The sequence below is a fragment of the Alligator sinensis genome, unplaced genomic scaffold (assembly GCF_000455745.1).
Source record: "Alligator sinensis unplaced genomic scaffold, ASM45574v1 scaffold516_1, whole genome shotgun sequence".
In the NCBI taxonomy this organism is placed as follows: domain Eukaryota; kingdom Metazoa; phylum Chordata; order Crocodylia; family Alligatoridae; genus Alligator; species Alligator sinensis.
In genome coordinates, this window is record NW_005841957.1 from 2,545,147 (window position 1) to 2,547,295 (window position 2,149).

At 39.8% G+C, this 2,149-nt stretch overlaps 1 protein-coding gene across 1 annotated transcript in view; it reads left to right on the forward strand.

Moving 5' to 3' along the window:
* Positions 1-986: 986 nt before the first annotated feature.
* The window catches only part of DLC1 (DLC1 Rho GTPase activating protein), a 407,289-nt gene continuing 406,126 nt past the window's right edge, over positions 987-2,149 (forward strand). Inside the window, exon 1 of the mRNA XM_025200150.1 lies at positions 987-2,092. Within this exon, the coding sequence (XP_025055935.1) occupies positions 1,034-2,092 (1,059 nt within the window). The 5' untranslated portion in view covers positions 987-1,033. The remainder of the gene's footprint in view (positions 2,093-2,149) is intronic.

A 2,149-nucleotide genomic window follows, 5' to 3' on the forward strand; every position in this document is an offset into this window, starting at 1 on the left:
CTCAAATTCTCTGTTCTCTGCACACTTGTATTTAAAAGTAACGGGAGTAAGACACATATTGGGCACCTATACATGTGTTCCAATGCGTTCTGATTAGAACGCAGATGGAGTCTGCGGGAGTGTCATGATCAGAAAGCTGCAGCATGCTGCAGCATCTCATTTATTCAACATCCCTGTGTTTCAAAATGGTGGTTTAAAAAAAGCTCATTTAGCAAGCTTCAGTTAAAGCATCCCTGCCATCATTTGGAAATTCGGGATGCTGAAAGCACAAGATGCTTTGGGCATTTTAATTAGAGTGGCCTTTCTAGTTAAAATGTCCCTGGGAGCCACCCTAGTTAAAATGTCCTCCCACCCACCACAAAGCATGTGTAAAAACACCCATTAACTCTTTGAATGTTGGCATTTCTCATAGCTAACCAGATACAAGGTTAGGAGGACATGTACGAACATCCCTTTACTAGTCCTTAGGTACAGACCCAACTCTTTAGACAACAACCTGAAAACTGTACTTTATGGGTTTCATTGCACGAAGAACTAACACAAACTAATTTTGTGTGTGATGGAGTCACAAGATTTGATAATGTTGATATCCATGAAAATGGATATTTCATGACAGAAATAGTGAAGAGACTTATTGTCAAAATCTGGCTTGTAGATCCAGTTGCCTATTCATAAGCATGTTTATAACATTTTTATTTACTTGATTTTTGGAGAGTAATCAGAAAGAAAGTTATGTTAAAGTATGCTTAATGTCAAGTTTGTATGATACTACTACAGCTATTAAACAAAATAATATTTTTAAATTCCTCCCTTTCGATCCCATGCTCTATACATTTGCTTTTACATTTTCATTTAAACTATCCCTACCCTTCCTTTTTACTTTGAATTTGAATCAGCTTATTCTATTTTTATTTCTTACAGATGTTAGCATGATGAAAATCTCTCCCATTTTGGAGCAGCACATTGCAGCCATGTCATCTCCTCTGGTCCTGTATGGAATGTATCTCACAGCCTGTTGTTGAACTATTATGACATGTCTCTAGCAATCAGAAAGAGAAGCTGGGAGGAACATGTGACCCAATGGATGGGACTGGCTTTTTCTCCTGTTGAATATAATACAGCATGCCGTCATGGACTTGTAGTTGATAACTTGCAGGCAAGTATGGAAAAAGATGAAGTTTTGAGTGCTAGCCGGAAAGAAAAATCTGCTTCGTTACCAGACTGCTGTCATAGTGGAGAGCTGATTGGCTTCCCAGCAAAGCTGCTTAGCAATAATTCGAAAGAAGTGGATGAAAATGACAACCATGAAGATGAGGAGCACTTTCTGGAGGCCAGTACAGAAACTTTGGTCCATGTTTCTGATGAAGATGATGATTATTCAGATCTTAGTTTGGGTAAAATTAACCACCACATCACTTGTACTGAACAGAAATCAAAAGACGAAGAAAAAAGTTTAAGAGGAGCTGGCTCCTTAACAACGATGGTACCAAAAATGGAAATAAACAAGGAATCTAATGTGTCTGGAACAATAGAAGTCATTAATGAGCTCGACTATGCCACCATTTCCCAAGAAAAAATGGAGGAGGAGGAGATTTCCAGTAGTATTGGGAAAAGCCTGGTGCTTTGTAATTGTAAAGGGTTGTGTGAAGTATTACATGAAGGTGTACCAAGAGAAAACATCTCTCATTCTCTGAATGTGAAGGAAATTACTGTGCCTGGGAAACAGCTGCTTCATACTGCTGTAATTGCACAACAGCGTAGGAAATCTGATGCTTCTAAAGATGGGCTTGGAAAAACTGACAACACTGTGGTACAGGATAAGCTTTCCCCTGGTCCATGTTCTGGCAGTGGCAGACAACCATTCTCAAAAGCTGCACCCAAGGATTACCTTGTGCAGTCTTCTCCTTGGTCGCATATCATGCCAATGGATAAGGACTTGGATGAATGTGTTCTCACAGAACCTCAAATGGGCCCTGAAAAAAAAAATCTTACAAATGTCACTCCAGTGGAAGACATCCAGTGTTTACATTTTCAGGGTGATCTGGCCACTCATGAACCTGCAGACAATCAAGTGAAATTGCGTAAAAGAAAGGTAGGACGTATACAAATTACAGTGATTATTTTTAGGGGCGGGGGGGGGGGGGGGGGG